Source organism: Lygodium microphyllum, chromosome 24 (genome assembly GCF_053477565.2).
Source record: "Lygodium microphyllum isolate KBCC chromosome 24, Lygodium_microphyllum_v1.1.10, whole genome shotgun sequence".
In the NCBI taxonomy this organism is placed as follows: domain Eukaryota; kingdom Viridiplantae; phylum Streptophyta; class Polypodiopsida; order Schizaeales; family Lygodiaceae; genus Lygodium; species Lygodium microphyllum.
In genome coordinates, this window is record NC_141158.1 from 3677097 (window position 1) to 3698639 (window position 21543).

The 21543-nt window shown below is 38.4% G+C and overlaps 1 protein-coding gene across 3 annotated transcripts; it reads right to left on the minus strand.

Annotated features, from left to right (window-relative positions):
* Positions 1–16008: 16008 nt before the first annotated feature.
* Positions 16009–21004, minus strand: LOC148014804 (plant/protein). 3 transcript variants are annotated; one of them, XM_087665889.1, is made up of 11 exons: positions 20338–21004; positions 19627–19732; positions 19413–19426; positions 18946–19206; positions 18681–18752; positions 18401–18502; positions 18232–18273; positions 16834–16938; positions 16536–16707; positions 16295–16407; positions 16009–16191 (listed from the first exon to the last, which is right to left on the minus strand). In XM_087665889.1, the coding sequence occupies exons 1-11, from the start codon at positions 20758–20760 to the stop codon at positions 16069–16071; spliced, it is 1533 nt and encodes a 510-aa protein (XP_087522015.1). In that variant the 5' UTR covers positions 20761–21004; the 3' UTR covers positions 16009–16068. The 3 variants fall into 3 exon arrangements, 2 of the variants coding, with proteins under 2 accessions (XP_087522015.1, XP_087522016.1); XR_015688440.1 differs by having other exon boundaries at positions 16054–16191; positions 16295–16411; XM_087665890.1 differs by lacking the exon at positions 18232–18273.
* Between the last annotated feature and the right edge of the window lie 539 nt (positions 21005–21543).

Sequence of the window (21543 nt, forward strand, 5' to 3'; positions counted from 1 at the left end):
TTGCTATATATGAAGGCCTACAAGGCGATATGGCAAAGCTATTTCTTTTTTGGAGAACTATCCTTTCTAGGAGTCCTTTTGCCTTGCTTTGATGTCTTGGGTATAGAAGGTGTTGAAGCTGTGGATTTGCCTTCCGTGGTTATAGGCACCGCATCTCCTTCATGGTGCAAATCCCCACCAATCTCTGTTGTTGGTTGTATACAATTGACCATCATATACTTCAAGAGCTTTGCTCTGATGTACCAAATATGCTCAGATGTATAGCAATCCTTCGAAAACTGTCACACATTTATAGAAAAAAGAGTTTTAGTTCATTATTGTTCTTACAATAGACTATATTTTTATCATCAATGGACTATTTGCAATTAATATCTATCTTAAAGTTTAGCATCTTTCATATTACCTTTACATGTTTATCATCATCAAGATAAACAAAGTTAACCATTCTTCTAGCATTTGCAATCACCCTCCAGCCACAAGAATGGCTATCATCTTGATGGGGACACTGCAACCACCAACACAAAGTAAAACTATAAAGAGGACGAATGGTAGTTCATAGAATAAACTCATGTTTTAATTATTTTAATGAATAACTTACCGCAACTTGTCTATATTGCATTGTTGCAAGCAAATCAGATGGCATAGGGGGTCTTTTCTCTAGCTCTTCAATTAATCTTTTGGCACCTCTGTATATAAAATATGTTGAAATTTAGAGTACTTACAAAAAAAAGAATTGAAATATCAAGGAGCCCTTGGATAATATAACTTACAATTTAGCATTTCCATGGCTTCCTTTCATAGAGTTGATTAAAAAGCATTGCTTATCCACAAGGTCTATTGCAATCAAGCTCCAATGAGAACTAAAAGCAATCATATCTCAACAAATTAGTAGGATAAAATCTCAAAAACTCTAATAGAATATTGAATCATTTACTTTTCATTATATGGAATTATAAGCAGCTCCAAAGTATGGAAGTCAATCAAATTGAGCCAGTGCTCAATAAAACTTGCATCAAGCTCATTCCTCATAAAGAATGAGACAGATGGATCAAAAACCTCAATTTTTTGTTGTATATCCAAAGGAAACTCATGCATTATACACCTAGAAAAGGCATAGAAATAGTGAGTATAAACAAGAAAAATCTTATTGCTAAAAAAATATCAAAAAGTATAAGTAATTATGGATGGACATACCTTAGGCCAGCAAGAATAAGAGTGTCATTTACTTCTCTTCTTTTATCCTTAAGAATCTGAACACATCCAGCATCAAAGGAGAGAACCTCAGTTCTTTTGCCTAAGTCACCAAGTAAGAAACAAAACACACTGAATCCTTTTGGATTAGTTGCTTCAAGAAGGGTGGCTAGCTCATTTTCAAAGGACTCTAGTTGCTCTATTTCCCTTTCTTCAACCCTTTGCTTCCTATGCTCTCTCCATTTATCTGCTTGTTCCTCTTTAGCCTTCTCCTCTTTTTCATGTTGCCTTGTATCCTTCTCATGGGTGACATCCTCAACCCTGACACCAGAATCATCTTTCTTTCTTCTAGCTGGGGGCACATTAAGGATATTAAATGTCTTCATATCAGTGAGGGGAATTGGCTCAAGGACCTTTGAAAATCTATACCTTAGCCTCCTAAGAATTACCATGTCCTTGTCCATGAGTGTGAGCCTATGAGCATGAGCAGCACAAATGTAGGCATCTTGGAAAAACTCAATTAGAAAATCCTCTGTGGCTTCTTGTATACAATTAAGAGCTGTTCTTGTCCATCTGAAACTATCCAAACTATATCTGTCACAAATTTCCCTAACAAGCCTCTGAAAAGATAACTTTGGAATTGCATTGTCAAGAGCATTTACTGCCTTCCTAATCTCCCTTAGACACCTGACATTTTGAGAAAACCTTCTCCTTGGCTTTGACTTTCTAGAGAGCCTCTGAGGCTTTGAAGACTGATGAATCTTTGATGCTAAATCCCTCGGATCAATCTTTCCTTTTCTTGCTATTGACTTAGTCCTAGCCATCTGCCAAAAAAACATATGTTACTTCTTCTCCAGCATGTAAAGCAAAACGCGAGTCCCAGACAAGAGTTATCTATGCTGCATGGCGTTTTCTCGTATCAGCTGAATTTTTCTCGAGTTGTCTAGTGAAACGCGAGTGTCAAGCAAGGCGCCTCCTTGCAGCTGCTTCTTTTCGCGTTTCACCGGACTTGTTGTCCATTGTTACCAGTGAAACGCGAATTTAAGCCAGGAAACCTGCTTGAAGTACCTTATTTTCGCGTTTCACCGGACAGCTCATGAATAGCATAAAAATTGACAATGTGAAACGCGAGTGTCAAGCAAGGCGCCTCCTTGCAGCTGCTTCTTTTCGCGTTTCACCGGACTTGTTGTCCATTGTGTCCAGTGAAACGCGAATTTAAGCCAGGAAACCTGCTTGAAGCACCTTATTTTCGCGTTTCACCGGACAGCTCATGAATAGCATAAAAATTGACAAAACCAAGAAAAAAGAGCTTTGATCCAAGGAAATCTTTTAAGATTACTTAAAATATCCATAGGGAGGAAAGAAACAGGCACCGAGAGCATGGAATGCTCAGATAAGTAATTATTAACAGCAGCATGGATTTCAGATAGCTCATGCAGATCACAGTAAGATTTCCTTAAATATCTACAATATTAAGGAATGCTTTCACTGTGGAAAAAATTCTTTTGTAGTGGTCATGAGCTAATAATAACATAAAGGATTAAGGAAAAATATTAAAACAATGCATTGAATGGAGCTTGTTATTGAAAAGCAAGATGCAGAAACCATACCTTCTTTTCAGCTTGTTCTTCACAATCTCAGCCTAAAGATGACAATATGCTTGAAGGTTTGCTTTGTTGGAGAAGGAGTGAAATGCTTGGAGATTGGAAGGAAATGCTTGGAGACTGGAAGGAACACCAAAAACAAAGATGGAGTAGCGATGAAATGCGATGAAAGCTGAAGGCGGTGAATTTGCATGGACTCAACGTTCTTCGCAAAGTGTTAATAACACACGTGTGACGTACTCTCGCTTATCGAAATTTTTTATTTACTTGGAAAAGGGTTATTTAACACACGTGTAACGTATTTTTGGAAAAAGAGAATGCGCACGTCTTCTGAGGAGTTTATTACGCTGTGTTAAGTCAGACACGTGTACACGTATTTTTCCATTATTACACAAACTTTTTCGTTGGAACTATCACCACATGCTTAACGGTCGATATAAAAGCATTTCAAACCCATTTCTCCGACATTGTCTTCTTCTCTGCCAAAATTTCGTCTCGACTTCCCTTCAAGGTCCTTGCATCCTGTGTGGAGAGCAGTTCAACAATCTTTGATAGGTAACAATTTTTTTTATTACAAGCATTTTAACAAAATAAATTTGATTAATATAGAAAGAATGTTTTATAACACTTAAACAATTAAAGATGTTATGTGCTTTCTATCTTTCAAAAGCAGCATAGCTTTTCCAAAAATGATTATATCATCAATTTGTGTGTTTCCATAGAATTTATTTATTGTTCATGTTTCCTTTCTTCATTTGCAATTTTTAACAAGTAAAACGCGAGAAAATATATCTGTTGATGATATTTTGCTTAGTATCGCATTTCACCGGCCACATTTTAGAATAATTTTTGTCTTCAAGCTAGTGTCCGATGAAACGCGATTCCTTCACAGGCATTTGCCTTTCACACTTGAATTTTCGCGTTTCACCGGTCAACTAAAAAAATTCTCCTGTTTTGATTTTTTTGTCTTGGAAAATCAATGTTGGGGCCTCTTTCCATGATATCATCTTGTTTTATTGGATATTGGTTCTTTTCTGCTTTTTTTTTTCAGGGATAAATATTTTTCTGGTCAAAATGACAAAGAGGAAGCTATCTCTGGAAGGAATGGATGAGGAGGAGATAATTGAGACATCTGATGATAGGCTCTTTGATTTTTTACACATCACTGGAAATTCTTCCAAGTTTTGCTATATCAGGGAAATTTTCAATGTTCCTTTTGATTTGAAGGAGTTATTGGAGGATCTTGATGATAAACTTAAGGAGTACAGATGTTTTTATGATAGACATGTGCAAGGTTTGGAAGTCAATGGATTTGTTCATTATAGTGATGTCATGGGAGCCACCAATACATCCAGGTCAACTTTGCTCGGCAGGTTCAACCTCATTGATGAGGAATTCAGAAAGAAAGAAACATGTTGCCCTTTCCACAGGTACCAACACCAATGCCTTCTAGTCCACAAGGACGTTGGATTTATTGTGTATCTTCAGTACATGGAAAATTCTTCTCCAGATATAGACCAACAGAGAAAGCTAGAGGATATTGCAAGTATGGATAAGGAGGTCGAAGAGAAGGAGGAGATGTTCCAAGAAGATGTTGAGAATCAACTTGTCCAAGGTTTTGATGTAGGTTTATTCAAGAGTGACAATATCACAATGGTGGAAGAAAAGGAGATTGAGCCAAGTGCACAGGTTAATGAAGAAGGTCCTCTTGCCTGTGTTCCAACATTTCCCACTTATCTTATCAACAAGAAGAGATATGTGTTGCTAAATGATATTCAACATCTTTTTGATCTTAGAGAAGATTATTGCTTAGCAATCCTTGCAGGTTGGGGCAAAAATGACATGAATTTTATAGGTTATGAACAAGAACCACTAGCAAGTCTTGATGTTGAGGGAGAGAATTTCCAAGATAGCTCTATAGCCTTACATACATGTATTAATCAGATCATAGAATACGAAAAGGGGGGGCTACCTACAGAAGAAGAGTTCTTGCAGGTCCAGAAGAAACTTCATATTGATGATGTAGGGTATGAAGAGAGATTGAAGTCTCCATCAGATGAGAAGCCCAAGAGTTCAATAAATCTTTATGATGATAGTCTTCTTGAAGAAGATGAACACCCTAAGGTATGAAATATAATTCGAAGTTACCCATTGAGTTTATGTTAGACTTTATTATGCATTATAGATAAATATCTTATATCTTGTACTGTTGTGGTTTGTTCTATAGATTGAGATTGAAGATCTGGACAACTTTCCTGGAAGGGCCAAGGGCTCTAGGCCAATGAAGCTTGGAAAAAATCAAAGCCTTGGCCATTATTGGAAACTTAAACAATCAAACAATTGTAATATATCATAGTAGATTGTCAAGCTCTCCAAGTCTACCAATGATGGCTTTGAGAGCTATCTCAAAGGTTATTGGATCTCAAGTTTTCAGCAGAGGTTTGGACAAGATCATTTTGGTGGAGAAGGAAGAAGCCATAAGAGTTTTTGGCTTTATGCCTGGATACAGTGGATCTAGAGCTGGATATTTTGGAGTTCTTGGCTCCTATTTGCTCTCTTATGTAGGAGATAGTAAGAATTTGAAGCTTCTTCCAAGCTATCGGAAACAAGAGTTTTTGAAATACAGAGGTCTTATTGAGTGGGATGAAACAAAAGATTCCTCTAGAGGCCCTGTCGAGCTACCTGAAACCAAGGACTCCACTGAAGGCCCTGTCGAGGTGCCTGAAACTAAGGACTCTTCTGCAACACAATCAAACTAGAAGATGCCAAAGATTAAGGGTTTCTTGAAACCCATCTTTTCCCAACTCTTTGTTTGGTTTGTAACCATTCTGTAAATCTTTGCTTTGCGCAAGAATTTAAATATCTATCTTTTCTTCTTTGGGTAACAATTTGTATAGTCCTTGCTAAAGATGATGTATTGCTTGATGTGGTTGTATCTTTAAGCTTGAATTTATGCCAAATTTGTCGATAGAACCATTGAAAGACCTCTAATAAACTGTTGGCTTTGTGTCTTCCACCTCCATGTCTTGTATGTCTGAAATATTTTGTTCTTGCTTGATAATGTGATTTTTCCATACCTTGGGTTGACCAGATAGATAGAGATCCATATTGTTTAATAAAGTATGGAGCATGGTTGTATAGAATATGCTGCATAGTCAACAAATAAGGAAAGTTATTAAAAAACATTATATGAGTTCGACAATGAAGAAACAAACATATACAAACTTCTTACCATATAGTGAGTAAAGTGTTGATCACCCCAAGCTTCTGTCATCGCCTTTTTGAAAAGGTTCAATTGGTTTTTAAAGTCTTTGAGATCATCGTCATTCCATTCAGTCTTATCACAATAAAAAAACACTTTGTCTAGTGTTTCCCAAACTTTAGCTTTTCTATTTCGAGCTTGTCCATTATCAGTGTGATCCTTAACTGCATTATGTAGGGATTTCCACTGATTAAATTTAATAGTTGAGCCACCATTTCTCGAGTTTATCTTGCCAAGTCTCCCATGAAAGCCTAGAAACCTTCTAGCCTTCACTCCACCAATAGATGGTTTTTTTGGGACACAATTACCATCCTTAGACTTTTGAAGATCTGGTTCAATAACAACATTGCCACCATGCAAACCAATTGCAGAGAGAACTTTTTCAACCTTTGTTATAGCATCTGTTCTAGTTGATAATGGCTTCAACTTCCATGCAAATCCTATATAGAGATGAACAAGCTTTTCGATTATCCTGCAAAGTGCATGAAGTGTACAAATATGGGCATTCGCTAAAGGAATGTCCAAGACTGGTTTAAACTGTGGATCCTTATTGTGCCTAGAGGGAGCTCTATTCCAATTGCTTGAGTTTAACTCTACAGCTGGTGACATGCAGTATAAGCAAGGAGATCTCGAGTTAGCTCCCTTTGATACATTATACATACATTTGAGTGTCTTTAGGTCACCAGCTATGTGCCACTCAATCCTGTAGTTCCCTAATCCTTCAACAAATAGCTCTTCTCCTGCTTGTTGCCTTTGAATAACATTAGGTATTGATGTTTGATGAAAAACCCAATATAGTATATCAAAATTCTCAGTATCTACCTCAAATGCTCCTAGCCACCAGATGTTATATTCAGATTGAACACTAAATGATGTTGAGTGATTGCAATGACTTGACGAAAGTGCTCTATTCATCAAGGTGATAGAGATTCTCTCTAATTTTTTACATTTCAGAATCTCACTTTCATCAAGTTTAATCACAAATCTAGCCACTCCCTGTGCCTCAGCTACTGACAAGTCATAAAATTTGATCATTAAGCATTGTAGGGTGGGCAAGTCAAGGAAAATATTGTTAAACTCATTGAATGTAACCTCCTTTTTCTTGCCCTTGAAGCTAGCCTTGATATGAAAAGGCTCACCTAGAATCTCCATCACTTTGTTATTAACTCTCTGTCTGATAGTCCTAACCACAAATGGTTTCGGAAGTATGCAATTGTGTACCTGTCCTTGCTTCATATTTGATTGTAAAAGTTGGAAAAGTTGCATATAAGCATCTCGACTGATACCAATACTATCCAGTGTCTTCTGTACTAACTCAGAATCCAAAGAATGATCCTTCACAAATGACTCCAAGCATTGTTTCTTTGCCTTTTTAAATTTCTTCTTCTCCACAATATCCTTTGAAACCACTGAAGGAAGAAGATGATAATAAAACTGAGCTGCTTTTAAAGAATCTCTTTCACTTGCATTTGGTTGTAGAAGAGATCTAAGCAAAATTAACATCACAAATCAATGCAAGTAGTTTAAATAAAGCCATATTTAAGATTTTTTAAGTGAAAAAAAATATACCTTGCTGCTTGGATCCTTTTACCACAGCCTCCTCCTCCTCGTTTGAGATTCTCAATATTTTTAAGAGCTCTTTGTCGATTTCGAAGGCCTAATAAAGTTTGCTTTTGTTGATAAGCTTTGATACGCTTTTCCAATGAATGAATTTTATGTTGACAATCCTCTAGCTTCTGCAACAACGCTATATTGTGTTTCATCAAAAGATGATTCTCTAGTCCAAGGATATCCTTTTCTGCAACAAGATTAAGTGTATAACCTAAAAATCCATTGTAGCCATCACCAATAAACCTCATTAATGACGAGCTATTATAGAAAGGAGGAGTGCTATTTCTGCTAGGATCTTTGGGATATAGCTTTCCATCTAACCAAAGATCAATATTCTTCTTTCCTTCAAACCTCAGTATATGTTTCATAGACTCTGTAACCGTGATAGATTTTGTTCTCTTTCTTATCGGTTCATACTCACTGTCCAACTCAATATGAAGATGATAGAGAGGTCTTTTATGAGAGCTACAGAGATCATTAGATGATTGATCCATAGCTGAGTTACAGAGATCATTGGGTGATTGATCCATAGCTAAGGATATGATTAGAAGCAAGAACGAAAACAAAGAAGAGACTAATAAGGAGAAGAAAAAAAGAAGAGAGAAACGATGGAGAAACGATGGAGGGAGGCAATCGAGTATCCACCAAAATTCAAATTGAATATTACTTTTCACTTTAATGAGGAGAGGTAAGATCTTCATTATGACAACCTTGCCAACATAGTGGAGATGGCATCTAGGTTGAATGGTGTGGTCTTTCTAGTGTCCATCTCTACTCTTACGGCTTTTGTTCAATTGCCTAGGAAGATTAGACCGTTACCCGAGTCTTCTATGACTCTCGCATTGCGAATCCAGGGTCGACTTGGTAGGATGTCATAGGCCACTCCCTTCATGACTATAAAATCAATCAAGAATTGGACTCTTGCAATCTTTACTGGCCAATTATTTAATATGCCAAATGGCTTCACTTTCATCCCATTAGCCAGTGTGATGTTAAACCTAGCCATCTCGACTGGTGGGTTACCCCAGCTCTAAAGCATTGCATGGCTAAGCACACTGACTCCCGCTCCCATGTCTACAATTCCTTTCCTTGTGGTATCGCCTAGGCAAGACAACATGCATTTCACTGCCCTCCTAAAAATCATTGATGTGTAAGGATTTTGGCATTGAGTGTAGCGTCAGACTCGGTATCTAGATTTCTGTGTCATTCTCGTCTAAATCAGCTTGCTCCATTGACCCTTCAACCCACTGCTTCAACTCTTGCCACATTGTTGGATGCTGCCTAAGAAGATCTCCTAGGCTTAGAGCCATTGGGGTGGTCACTAGAGTGTTGAGGAGGTTACTAGCTACTTGCCCCCCTCCTATCCCTCCATTTCCTAGCCAATGGCCTTGATTGACCTGGCCTGTAGTGTTTAGGCTTTGTCTAACTGGCATTGCTTGTGGTGCACTCGCATCTCCCGATTTTGGTCATGGAGGCAACACTGACGTGCTTATGCTTGAGAGATCATTGTTCTCATCTTCCCATATGGGATTAGTGTCTTTTAAGTGTGCCTGGGCTTCTTTCACCCACTCCTTCACTTTTTCATTGGCTTCAAGTTAGCACTTTGGGTTGGGGTACTCCCCAACCTTTGCACTTTCCTTCTCAGCCATCCTTAGAGCTGATGTTTCTGCTTCTATGTTTGTCACTTTCTTTCCAGTAGGCAGTGTTGTGGCACTCTTTGTTTTTAGTGTGACCTTTGCATCTAGTTTCTTCTTTCTTCTCCTCTAGCTTTTCTTTCCGATTGAGGCTGTGTCTAAGTTGGTAGGCCTTGGCAATGATATGCCAGCCCAATTTGTCTGTGTGCGGGTCATGACATGCAACAGGATACGCGTGGCCTCCCCGTCGAGTGTTTCGATAAAACGAACAATCCCAATGGGGCCGACGACTTGTTTGCTGAATTAGAGGATGGCTTCTCTCTAGGGAAATCAATGAAGAGATACGTGACTCCACATTTAGCGCATCTCAAATTAACCTTGTCTTGATTTTCTTGCTCCCTTTCAGGGAAGCGTGAGGAGACATGTCTTGGGTGACTACAAGTCATTGGCTATTGGGTCTGCCCTCTTAAGCCTCTACCTCTTCCTCTACCTAATGCCATCACTGGTACTAGTTCGTAGTCCATAAGGATCTGCATTTCCCTCTTCATCATACGAGACATAAGGTGCATGTAAGGCTCTTCATCATTCAGCTTCTCCACGTAGTGGAGTGGAGCGCCACTTAATGGATGGGTCACATAGGGTCTAGGTATGTCCGTAATAGGGTTTATCTCCATCATAGGAATGGCTGGCTTGGCATCATTGAGTGCTGGGAGAGGCAATGGGGCTCCCCTTTGGAAGAAGTTTGGTTGGCTATTTGCTAGGTAAGGTTGATTGTATGGTTGTGAGTACGGGAGTCTCCTTGCTAGTTAGCAATGCATGGAATCGTGGCCAAACCTATCACAATTGATGTGCAAGGTCAGGACTGAGGGTCCTTACACTCAGCTGACAAGTGGTTTTCGCCACAATACATACATTCAACGTGACGGTATATTTGTTGTCTCATCATCTATTGTAATCTAGCTAGCTCCATCTTCATCTCCGCTAGCTCTTGGCTTGAGTCAGTGCCCTTTCCTTTATCCTAAGTACTTGGGTATGATCTTTTGCTTGTCATCAAAACTCTCTCAAAATTCCTAGAGGTAGTCTCCTCTCGATTGGAGCTCCTAGAGCTTCTCTCCTTGAGCGGTTCGTCCACTCTAATGGCCTCTTCAAAGACCCTAGCTAGCGCATCTCACTGTAAGCTCAAGTTACCTGCCAAGGCCTTGTAGAGCTCTTTGCTTTGTATTCCATTAATCAATACGTTGGACACCTCTCTTTTGGTTGGTCACTCACCAATTAGGATTCTCTCTAAGATACTTCTCATGTGGATCATGTATGTCAAGTCTGAGCTATGAAGATAGGTTGGGGCTTCTCCCCTTTCCTAGCTAGCTCAACCTCCTTGACTTTGGCAGGCCCTTCTATGGGTTTTTTTGCTTGTCCTTGCCTCTTGAAACCCAACAAGATTACTACTCTATCACCCTTATTGAGTTTCATGTTTTTCTTGTTCCTCATCTTTTGACTCCCTAAGTTGTCTCTTTCTCTCGTTCCTCAATTGTTTACACATTAGGTGGATTGGTAGGCTCGGAGGTTCACTATATATATATTCTCTATATAATGCGCATTCATGGCCTATTTATAAATATTCTAATTTGTGAATTTTTCTTGAATAAAACACAAGTCTTTTCTATTCAATCTGTAAGTAACCGCTTATACGACACCCTTTTGTATGTAAAAAATGTATAAAAATGGTGTTCTAAAAACCCCTTATTTTGAACTCACGTTATATATACATTTATTCATGAGTGACCCCCCTGAGATGGTAGGTCCCCCTTGATGTGTTTGGTCTTAGGTGGTTGGGATATTTATTTGAGCTTATGTCTGACTCAGAATTAAACTCTCCATCTTCGCTAGAAGAGGGAGCCTCCCTCGGTGGTTTGTAGCTCCAAAGGTGATTTTATTCTAAATAGTGGTGCAACACTTGGTTGGGTGAGCCCTGCTCATTCGTAATAATCAATTGTCCCTAAGTGCTCCAACCATGTGCGATCGCACTCCGTTCACATGATTTCTCTATCGATTTTAAAGGTATTCCCCTTCCATGGTTTGGAATCTACTTGTATTTGCTCAATCATGTGTATATCACTGTTATACTCTATCATGTTAATCTCTTCTTCACTCTCTTTAGTGAGGGAACAATAGTCTTCATACTTGTCATCCGAATTGTCCTCATCTGACTACGTATCATCTCCTAGGTTTCTATGATCCTCTTCTTTCTCATCCATGACTAAGGCCCAATTGTATGGTGTATCCTTTCTTATTCCCAACAACCCTAAACTTATGTGTACTCAATGTGTATGTGGTGCTCTTTTTCGTTCCTGATGCAATATCAAGCTTTCAACTTTCAAGTGCACTTCAAGTGTCGAAAATGGTGTGAGGTGCGACTATAAGATTAACAACATAGTTATCGCTTTCCCCTCATTCTGGTTTCCGGTCAAACACACCTCTAACTACGATTGTTGACCAATTTCAAGGGTGGATTAGGTTCCCTATTGCATCTTCTAGCTTGGTTAGGATGTAATCAGGGTCTGCGGGTCTATTTGGGGTGCTAGATGGGGGCAGACAACGGGTTAGCTAGCGGTCACTTCTTAATCATTAGGTTGTCATCAATTCTTCCATTTTTTGCATATGGAAGCAATTTAAGTCAACTCAAAGGCTTTTGTTAGGTGGCTTGGGTCGAGGTTTTTCAAGGTCTAGGGTTGTCAACTTTGCCTAATTCACATTCGGACCAAGTGGTCTAGATTGCAAAGGTCCAAAGCCCATACTCGACTCATGCAAAGGCCGAGTGGGCCAAATGGCCAAATGGGAAAGTCCTACTATCCGAATGACATGTCTTCAAGTGGGCTGAGTCGAGCAACCGAGTGTTTGACTTGGAGAGGGTCCCCATTTGAGTGCCGAATCAAAGTGGCTGTCCGAATGGCCAAATGGCCAAAAGGGTTTCATTGACTGTAGTCGTCGAATCTGAGACTCGGAGGGGCTGAGTGTGACAAATATTTTTTACTAGGAAGGATCAAATTTGGACTATTTGCTTATTTAATGTCTGTAGTCGAAATATCACAAGTACCCTTTGATTTTTATGGAATCCATATAGAATGGTGGAAGCTCTGGCTTAAAGATTCTTAGCTAATAAATATACTTTGGACAATACAATTTTCGAAAGGTCCACAATGCTTAGGTCCCAATGGATGAGGGATGTAATTATATATATCTATGACTAGACCTTGTTGTGTCTTTCCAACATTTCTAAATTATTTCCCAAAGATCTAGAAGGCTCATGTCCTAATGGATGAGGGTACCTACATCTTTCTATGATGGGACCTTGTTGTGCCTTCTTTCAAAGCATTTCTTGAACTATGCTAGCACTATCTTCATTCACACAACCAGGTCTTTTTAGCTTATTATCATCATCATTTATGAAATTCCTTATACACATTAAGCATAAGAGCTTCCATGGATCTTCTTTGATATCAATATTACAATTGACACACTAGTAATGGTGTTGTACATACCTCTATGCATTGTTTTTACCCACCACTTCCTTGAAGTATGAGAGGAGATAAATGATAGCTGTCTCAATGTGTATTCATATTCTCCATTTTCCCTAAATCCTCTCCAAGCCTAACCAATATCTCAAAAGCAAGACATATTTTTTATTTCTTTTTCCTGGAAAAAACTCTCGAACCTATGTACCAACCTCAATCCGCATCCCATCCTTCACCTTTTATATGTATTCTAGAATGATTTATAAGAAGAAAATATTAACTAGAAAAATGAGTAGCGAAGAAAAATGAGAAAATGAAAAGAGAACAAAATATCCACCCATGCATAGCATGCATCCTTAACTTGTGTCTAGAGATCTAAAGTTAAAGATACCTTTTGGCCTCATAAACCATGTTCTTCACAAGCCCCCTATTCCCCATCATGCATTCTAAGGAACATCAAGAGCAAGGCATGATTCCATTGCATTTAATAGAATTGTTCATTTTCACTATCTACAACGCTCCTCCTTCCCTAATTGGGCCCTCAAGTGTGCAATATACCTAGGAAAGATTGAATCATGTAGTGTTATACCTACCTCTCAACCAACCGCACAAATGTGCACTCATCACACTTGTGAGGTAGCCATAGGGTGGCCACTACTTGTTAGGGAAAGCCTGATTTCAGTGCAAGTACTCTCTCATATTCGATGATACGAATCAATCCAAGAAGTACCATATATACATTTCAAAATCATTCTAAGCTCTATGAAGCATATTTCAATTTCGAATTAAGTATTCATATCTATATTTTGAAATTTCTAGAACAAACCTTGATTAGAATTTCAAAAGTATTAATATCTAGTGAAATTTATAGTTTTTTGGAAGTTTACACATAGTCAAATATCCATAGGTAAGCCATGAAGTTAAGCACTTAGTTGGATATCAAGGAGTAAGCTATGAAAGACTAATGGATACCAAGGAAACCCCATCATATCAAAGGTGAGGAATTAGAGAGCCATGAGAAGTATTGACAAGGATTGGAGGCTACCATTATCTTATTCCCAAGCAATTGGACAAAATGGGCGAAACGAGATATATAGTAAGCTTCCTTTTGATCACTTGATCTTTCTCTCACTCTTTGGTGCGCATGCTTGGAGTACATAGAGAATGACCAAAAAGAGTTCATGAGTGGGATGTGTGCATTCTAGGTGAGGCTATCAGAAACTCAAGTAATGAGTGATAGCATGTGAAGTAATAAGAGATCCATAAAGTCATATTACATACCCTTCGTCAAAAGGTATTACACTTGTAGTGTAATTAGGGATTGAAAAGGTCTATGTCTGAATCCACTGGGGATCAAGAAAAAGAGAAGATATATGGAAGAAAGAAATACTAGAATAAGATATCTTGAATATATAGTGGAACACAAGAAACATAGAAACCCAACAAGCAATCGTATATCTCCTTTATACAACTACAATAAATCCCTTCAAGCTAAACACTTTGCATCACTCTTTCAGCCTAAAAGAAATTACAATAGCAATTGCAAAGGAAAACTTGGAGAAGTACTATCCATACTCTTGCCAAAATAGACCATATATGCATAAAACAACCAGAAACCACTTTAACCCTCCTTCTTTGGTAAATCCCAATGAGATTTCTTCAATTACAACCACATAAACACTCTTAGTCTCCACCTATAATAGTAGGTAAATGTATCATCATATTTGTACCAAAATAAACCTATTATAGGTAGGTTTCTCTAGGCACTAAAGGCACCCATAAAGAGGTAGAGTCACTTCTCTCTTCAGCCGCATTAATCACAATAGTAGATCATTTTAAAATTTGCCTAGTCCTATTATAATGGTTCAAATATCTATTTATAACTATTTATCATTGAGGCTTGCTTTTCACTATTGCTTTTCATTTCTTTTTCCTTCAAACTCGTGTTGTTTGCTTTTCATGTATTCATTTTGTTCAAAAACATGCTTGGCTATCACTTCTTTCGACCATAACTATTGCATATGAACTCAAAATAGGTTCATCAAGGTACTCAAATCAAAACAAACCGTAATATTGACAAGCCAACATGGGTGTAAGTGTTCTCTCAGAATAGTTGAAGACATTACTTTTTTATAAATGCATCACTGTTTAATATTTTTTAGCTTTAAAGACTTGTAGCAGTTAAAATAAGTCATGGCACACTAGTAATGGTCTTTTCACTTAATTTTCGTCACTTATATGTTTGACATATGAGCTAGTACTTTACACTACATTCACTAACTTACTCTTGACATTCACATAAACCACTACATAACTTATCCCATGGACACACATTGAAATCTTGTAACATTGAAGAACTTGTTTGGTTTCACACTTTAGACACGTAGTGTCTCAATAGTGGGGTTTTTTTAAAAGCATATGCTATGGTAGCGATTCTTGACCATATTTAGGATTTCCTATGCTTTTGTCCTCCTTAAGAGGTATTGTTTATCACTCTTATAGATATTGAGAAGCTAGTATATGCTTTTTAAGTGCAATAGAATTATTTGAGAAGATTTGGTCAACTTGAAGTCCTGAAATCTCAACCATGAAAATTTATGATTAAAATGTACTTACTTGAGGCATATTACATTGGCATAATCAAACACCTTACTTTCATTCATTTTCGGATAGTGTGTTTGTTTATTTTTCCCTCCTTTCTTATTGTCTTCAATAGTATAGCTAGGAGCTTCAACTCAACCCTTGATTGCTCCCCAATTTCTAGTGTTCTTGTTTTTTTACTCGTTCAATTATTTCATCATTTCCTATATGTATGTTATGTCCAAGGAAAAAGTCTAAGTTGAGGGGTTTGTTGGAGGAATCTTTTGGAAGCATAGGATATTTTAATCAATATATTTATAACAAGTTTGTATTCATACATAGTCTTGAGTAAAGGATGAAGTCAACATAATGAAAATTATTTGGTATGCTACCAATGATCAATATCTTAAGTTTTCAAACTCCTATATTTCATGTGTCTATTCAAAGTTCATTCTTCAACCATCAACACTTACCCGCGTAATATAGTTCCCTATACTTCAATGTTATTAATAGTGGATGAGAGTTTTTCAATGAATTTAAATCTATTGAAACAGTAATATAAGTTATTATAACATAGATATAAAGAATGGTAACTACAACAACAATAACTTAGAAAACCTTATAGACCTTAAATTTTTGATTGATCAATTTGGGAGTTTGAAGAAATAAACTTATTAGGATGTTTGATTGATTGGTACAATGAATGGATGGGAACTACAAGATATGATGGTAGGTGGAAGTGAAGAAAAGATGTCATGTTGGCACCCTAGGTTAGAAGCATTGAAAAAAGCTTCCCCCTGCAGACAATCATCAATGTTAGTCTTGTAGATTCATGAAACCACCAATGCAACAAAGCACACCATTGAGTTGAGGCATACATATGTTAATAAGAGTGATTACCATTGCAATGTTTCTGAAGAAGGTGGTATTGTAGCCCATTGTAGAGGGATGAAGAATTTCAATCATATCTCTTAGAACCAGTTGAGGCTGGGCAATTGCTCCCTCTAGCCAATCTAGCTTGACAAGAGAATAAAATGAAGAGAAGTTTGGTCAAATCATGGCGAGCCTTAATCAATCTTAACCGAGTAATTAGCTCCCATCAGCTACAACACTTGAAAGAGTTGGATATAAGATGGTTTACCAACTCCATTGTTCACCCCCATGCGCTTGTCCCAACGCCACAAACTTCTATTGGAAATGAAAGGAAATGCGCCGGTGTCTGTGACATTGGCCAACATGGTGAAGTTATTGGCCGTATACGATACAAGGCTTGAAGGGTCCACAACCGTTTCATCGATTACCGCTTGTAAGGTCTGTTGGCAATAAAGAAACTTATAATAATTGTCCGTCTATTTGTAAGAGGAAAGAAAAAGTGAGATGTTATTATATTGTGAGTGATGTGTTTGATCACAATATTGTGTAGCATTCAATCCACCTACGGAAAGAATGGAGTGGAAATCGCTAACATCTCCATCGTTGCTCATGTTGAAGCTTCTTGACAATGTGAAGAGGTCCAAGTTAGAACCTCCTGCGTCCAAATTAAGCTACAAAACAAGCAAGATTACTGCATTATGTTCACATTCCCTCATCAAAAGTTGAAGGTAAGGACTCAAAGTTACTAGATTGGAAATTTCAGTGCATTTGCTTACACATGTAAGCTTAGGAGCAAGTTGGTTACACAAACCTTGCATTGCCAATATTATTACTACATTTCTAAGATGTAGCTACTAATGAATTAAACATGACTCCTCCATTTTTAAACAGAAGGTGGTTCACTTTGAAGAAGGTGATATGGTCTTCAAAGAATGATGCTTCCTTCAAATGGAGAGTGAACAGTTGTTAGAAGAATGTCAAGTTTGAGTTCAAGACCGGGGGGGGGGGGGTGTGGGGGGGGGGGGGGGGGCGCTCTCAAACTTGGAAGAAGGCCCTGATCTAATTGGGTGTATTTCCTTACTTCTTTATGACATGATAGAGCATAATTCCTTATTTCTTTTCTCTAAAATGTGGATATTATTTCTACATAGCTACTATGCTAGAATAGATAGCAATGAAAAAAGTCTTGTGGTCTATTGTTCCCATGCCACATCGATCTTTATAATTTGTGATCGTACCATAGCTAGCTGGTGGAGTGCCAGTTGAAGACCTAGCTTTAAGGTTATGCCACAATAGTCTAGTGCACTTCTTTTGAGTCCCCTCATCTTTAGGGTAAGGAGACCAACATTGAAGGTGGAGTCTCCTCATCTTTAGGGTAAGGAGACCAATATTGAAGGTGTGGTTGCCTGTTTCGGAGCTGCTAGCATCCCCAACGACATTGTAGAGGAGGGTTAGAGAATTTAGTTGGAAAAAACATGATATTTCATTGGATGGTAGGTACACCACCAATGTATTACTATTGGCCCTTCTCCACCAGTACACAATAACAAGCTTGTTTGATTCAGTGGTGGCTAGGAAGTTTGGTGAGTCTTTCAATTTCAAAGCGGGCATGGCTTCCTAGATGGGGAGCGTTATGGGGTTTCAACTTGTCCAATAGCTATTTCAAAAGGTAAGGAATTTTAGATGTCACAAAGGTAATAAAATCCTACATAAGCACTCCTTGTGTATATCACCCATCAAATAAACCAAGGTTTTAGTGTGGAATTTAAAAGCAAACTTAGAGGCTTAGAACTTGTGAATTCAAAGCTTATAAAGAGCTATGAATTAAATGGCATTATGAAAGCTGTGAATATTCTTGATGGTTCAGTTTTGGGAACCCAAAGAGAGTTACGGAGTGTTGAGATGAAAATGTCCACCCAGCAAATAGAAATGCAAGGTAGTCTGAGTAGAGAGCTGGGGCGTACTTGGAGCTTGTAAGCATCATTCGAGAATGTCCACAGTGCGCTCTGATTAATCATCATCACCCACGAGCTTATTCGAATTCGGAAAGCTTAATCAACCGGTTATAAACGCACCTACAATCGTGTTAATAGATCTGCATGATCAGCCTCATGATTAATTAAGTCGAACTACCTGAGAATCATATGATAGCCAAGCGACCAGCTGAGGTGGCTGCATCGCCGTTTCGTTGACAGACCTCACCGATCCATTCAAGCACTGATAGTTGCTCTCAATCTGATCATGTATAATTAGGCACAACTTGAGGATCAATCTCTGGCAGCTAGAATGACAAGATATCGAATTAACCTATCTGTCGACGATCATTACCATGATTATGCCATGCTTAGTGATCTTTCTTCAGTGCATAATTAGATAATCTGGTAGCAACCAAATATGGTTAATCAGTACTTACTTGAGCATACACGTCATTAGCCTTCGCTTCCAAGTCGAAGAAAGCCGCCAGAAATTTGATCCACTCTGCTCGCTGTCAGTTAATTAAATGGGTAAAGAATTTGAGCAGTGATACTGGTCTATGTGGGTAGTATGACAATTAGTTGGGATAATTACCATCGTGCTAGATTCAGAGGCCCAAAATTTGAAAGCTTACATTAAAATATTCATGGCCATAAATTATAAAAGAATGTGCCATACTAGTCATGGTCAGTTAGTATATATACCTTCAATGGGCCGGCATCCATGGATGCATCAAAGCTGATGTAATTGGTGGTGTTGATGGTAGCATTACTGATTGGATTAGTATCATATTCAGCCATGGAGCTGAAGACCACTGTGTTGGGATCAACCATGGCAGTGGTCGTGTTAATATCGTCGAGATCGAGGGTTGGAATTGAGCCCTCCTGGATGAACTGGGTTAGGCAAGGAGAGGCATAGGCCAAGGATGAAGGGATGCCTTTGAGCTTCTTCAAAGCACCCAGCAGCTGCTTAATTCATCACATAATAAGACTCTCTGCATTAGTACAACTTTTGAGCTTTATACTGGTTATGTTAACAAGATGATTATACGAAATTCCATCTCTGTTTTAGCCATACATAGCATTTCATTAGCCTCAGAAGACTAACACCACATAGAATGCCCAAGACATAGCTATGCATTGATGCTGAATTTCTCGGGATGATTAATTACCTCCAAGAAGGCCACTTTTGAGAGCAGCATTTGTGGTGGAGTCGCAGGAATTTACCAGAGAAGAAAAGAAAAGGTCCGACAAAGGTTCAAATCAGTGTCTACATCTAAATTAACTCAGAAACACGTTGCTTTTGGAACTCTCTCTCTAAAAAACATATGTTTTGCTGATTTTTGCCCTTAGGAAATGAGAAGGTTGTGCTTAGTTGTTGATTACCAAGTGAGCCAGACTGGAGTATGGTGGAGTTGTTGGAGAGAGGGTCTGGGAGAACAGTGATGTTGAGAGCCCAATCGTGCCCCAAATTGGGGTCAATACTGGATTGCTGCATCCACAATATTGCATAATACATACATATTGCATGATTCAGTATCTTTATCTTATGAAAGCATATAATAGCTCTGTATGCCAACCATTTCACTATAATAATCTACGACATTGAAAAAGCTGCTCTAGTACATGGAAATTTGCAAAATTTTGCATCCGTGGAAATGGTAAATAAGTGTGATCTAATTCAAAAACCAAGTCTCGTAGAATGTAAGGTAAAGGTTTCTAAAATATCTTCCCCCCATACATTTTGCGAACAAAGAAACCCAAAATTTGTAAAACTAAAAGAAGGGCTAAAACCTTAAAATCGGGAACATTTTTGAATATGAGAAAGGTAAAACACATCTGATTTTATTGCAAACTCCCCCATCTAATGTTTATGTATTCTGTTACTCAAGGATGTTTCTCATGAACAGTGGGTCCATAGATGAGAATCTCATTTCCTCCCTGTGTCTAAGTCAAACAAGTGTAGTGAGTAATGGGTGCGCAACTAAACAAACCAGCTCAGAATTGTCACTAATCCATCTGGTAATCATGATGATAAGTACAGAATTGTCACTAATCACTTTGATAATCCTGATGATAAGTATGATGTGGAGGTACCTGGAGGAGGAGATAGCTGAAGTTGTAGAAGAGATTCTGGACGACTTTGAAGTTGCGGCCATAGTAGAGGGAGAAGGCAGCATCCGATTGCACTGTGGAAAGAGGAACTGGCTTGTTGGCAGCAGAAGAAGAAGAAGACGATGATTTTTTCCTGATTGCATCTGCAGATGCAGGTGGTGGCGCCGGACTGGTGTCATCATGCTTCCCTTTAGAAGCATGGCCACTGTCACTACGACTACTATTACTGCTGCTCGTGCCATCATGTAATGAATGATTCTTAGAGTTATGGTGATTATGAGATGAGGCTGCAGCAGCAGCAGCAGCAGCTAGTACAGATATCAGGACCATCAATACTAGTAGTAGCAGTTGGGTAATTGCAGCTAGCTGCTCTGCACGATCAACATGACGTATAAGCTTGGCCATGCTTCTTCGTTTTCGTAGAATGATATTAATATTATGGTCCGCTTGCTTCTCCTCGAATGAATTATATGAATATTGCGCGCAGGCAGGACAAGAATGATGTGATGCAGTGTTAGGAGATTCAGAAGTGTAAAGCCCTGATACTGTGCACACTCAGCTCTTTGACTAAATTCGTAATTCCTTTCGTCCCATTTCTCTTTTTTGTGCTCAAATGCATACCTGCAAGTAATAAGAGTAATCAAGCGTACGTCGGTGCAAGATCTGCATCAGAGATATATATATATACACATGTATAAAGAGGCAATAGGCAATATGCATGCATGTATGCATGGCATGGCAGGATGGAGTGGGACTAACACGCTTTTCAGGCCCCTTCACGAGAGAGCTGCCATCCTGCCAGTCTGTCTGTGTGTGATGGAAATACACACAGACTACAGTCTCCCACACCAAGTACTACTATTCTTGCGTGTCCTATTATGGTTGTTTTTATTTGCTTTCTTCTTTTTTCCCTTGTTTTCTGGGTGGAAACAGCAAAATGCTCTTGGAAAACAGGAAAAGTTAGCATTTATAACATAACTAGAAATTTTAATATTTACAATGTAGTTTTCAACTCAAAACAGATTAGAAAAGTTCACACGATTCTCAAGTTTCGGAGGCCACCAAAAGCAAATAGAAACTTTAGATAACATGCATGTAACCACTAGCCTTCATGGCCATGAATATGAGTCTAAAGCTATAAGGTATGGGTTAAGATTTTTAGTGTAGGCATGTAGCCACTAGCTTAAT

Bases quoted from the DNA above. Each gene is read 5' to 3' on its own strand.
- LOC148014804 (XM_087665889.1), bottom strand. From the start codon at position 20,760: ATGGCCAAGCTTATACGTCATGTTGATCGTGCAGAGCAGCTAGCTGCA. The intron at 18,274-18,400 runs GTAGTTCGACTT...ATGATTAATCAG, and splicing joins GGCTATCATATGATTCTCAG to AGCGCACTGTGGACATTCTC. The intron at 16,408-16,535 runs GTAAACCATCTT...TTGTCAAGCTAG, and splicing joins GGGGGTGAACAATGGAGTTG to ATTGGCTAGAGGGAGCAATT.